The sequence below is a fragment of the Erythranthe guttata genome, chromosome 13, assembly GCF_056151865.1.
Source record: "Erythranthe guttata isolate IM_541 chromosome 13, IM_541, whole genome shotgun sequence".
NCBI classification, from domain to species: domain Eukaryota; kingdom Viridiplantae; phylum Streptophyta; class Magnoliopsida; order Lamiales; family Phrymaceae; genus Erythranthe; species Erythranthe guttata.
This window is the reverse complement of record NC_142545.1, coordinates 2,792,257-2,793,763: the sequence shown is the minus strand read 5'-3', so window position 1 is coordinate 2,793,763 and position 1,507 is coordinate 2,792,257. Positions and strand designations below refer to the sequence as shown.

The 1,507-nt window shown below is 40.7% G+C and overlaps 1 protein-coding gene across 1 annotated transcript; it reads left to right on the top strand.

The window, feature by feature from the left end:
• Window positions 1-701: 701 nt before the first annotated feature.
• On the top strand, window positions 702-1,285 carry LOC105972017 (DNA-directed RNA polymerase II subunit RPB2-like). Its single transcript, XM_012996953.2, has 2 exons — window positions 702-1,082; window positions 1,166-1,285. The coding sequence occupies exons 1-2, from the start codon at window positions 702-704 to the stop codon at window positions 1,283-1,285; spliced, it is 501 nt and encodes a 166-aa protein (XP_012852407.2).
• Window positions 1,286-1,507: the final 222 nt, after the last annotated feature.

Below are 1,507 nucleotides of genomic sequence, written 5' to 3'. Positions count from 1 at the left end.
CGTCGAAATAATAAAAAATATTCGAGAGAAAATGTGAATCGCCCAAGATCGGCAACAAAGCTATGCAAACACTCGAAGGAGAGACCTCGAATTCGAAGTCGGAGACTCAGTATTCTTAAAAGTTGCGCCTTTCAAATGAATTATGCGATTTGGGAAAAATGAAAAATTAGCACCACGATTTATTGGTCCATTCGAAATTCTCGACAAAATTAGTACTCGAGCCTACCGCCTAGCCTTACCACCCAATTTATCCAACTTTCACAATGTCTTTCAATGCTTCGGAAATACATTCGCAGTCCAGACCACGTATTGAAAACCGAACCAATCGAACTAAACCCTAATCTTTCCTACGAAGAGAAACCTTCCCAAATACTTGATTACAAAACCAAAACCCTTCGAAACTGAAACCTAAAATTTGTTAAAATCCTCTGGCAAAATCATACACCCGAATAAGCCACGTGGGAACGAGAAAAAGAAATGCGCGAACATTACCCCGAGTTGTTCAGCTAACAATTTTGGGGACAAAATTTCTTTAAGGAGGGGGGAGATTGTAACATCCCACCTTTGCAAAACCCTAAAACCCGAAATTAATATTCCTACTCGAGAATCCTTAGGTAATATTATTATGTAGTATTAATTACCAACGGCTCTGCACAAATGTGGACAGCATTAGCAAAGCTCTGCACAAATGTGGTTACCAAATGCGAGGATTCGAGACAATGTACAATGGCCACACGGGCCGTCAGCTGACAGCCATGATATTCCTGGGCCCCACATATTACCAACGGCTAAAGCACATGGTCAACGACAAGATCCACTCGAGGAGCCGAGGCCCGGTCCAGATCCTGACCCGACAACCCGCGGAAGGAAGATCCAGAGATGGTGGTTTGAGATTCAGAGAAATGGAGCGCGATTGCATGATAGCTCATGGAGCCGCGCATTTCTTGAAAGAGGGGTTGTTCGACCAGAGCGACGCTTACAAGATTCACGCGTGCGAGAATTGCGGTATTATCGCTATTGCCAGTCTGAAGAAACTTAGCTTCGAATGTAGGAGCTGCAAGAATAAAACATACATTGTTCAGGTTCGGAGATTTTAATCGTTCCAAAAGTGAACCTTTTTTCGTTTTGATTCGTCTCATTTTTTCGGTATAAATTGTGTGAACAGATATACATTCCTTACGCATGCAAGCTTCTGATACGAGAACTCATGTCGATGGCGATTTCACTGAGGCTGCTCACAAAGGGTTTGGAAACATCCAAGGAACAGACAAATAAAGGTGGATAATTGTCCAGCTGCCTCCATGGATTAGGCAATGGATAATAAATATGTATGTTTTTTTTTTCTTAAATAGTAATACTCTAACAGTTGCAAATCACAATTTTTTTTCTTTTTTTTCTCTTAAAATAAGTTGCTTTTAAGCTGTAATTTTAAAAGTATTAATAGACCTGCTTTTTCAGTTTAAGTTGATTATCCAGCGTACATGCAAACTAAACACCCACAACTTCT

What these genes read in the sequence shown, in the direction of transcription:
- LOC105972017 (XM_012996953.2), top strand. Translation starts at nt 702, where the DNA reads ATGCGAGGATTCGAGACAATGTACAATGGCCACACGGGCCGTCAGCTG. An exon ending in ATAAAACATACATTGTTCAG is followed by an intron (nt 1,083 to 1,165) that starts GTTCGGAGATTT and finishes TTGTGTGAACAG; the next exon opens with ATATACATTCCTTACGCATG.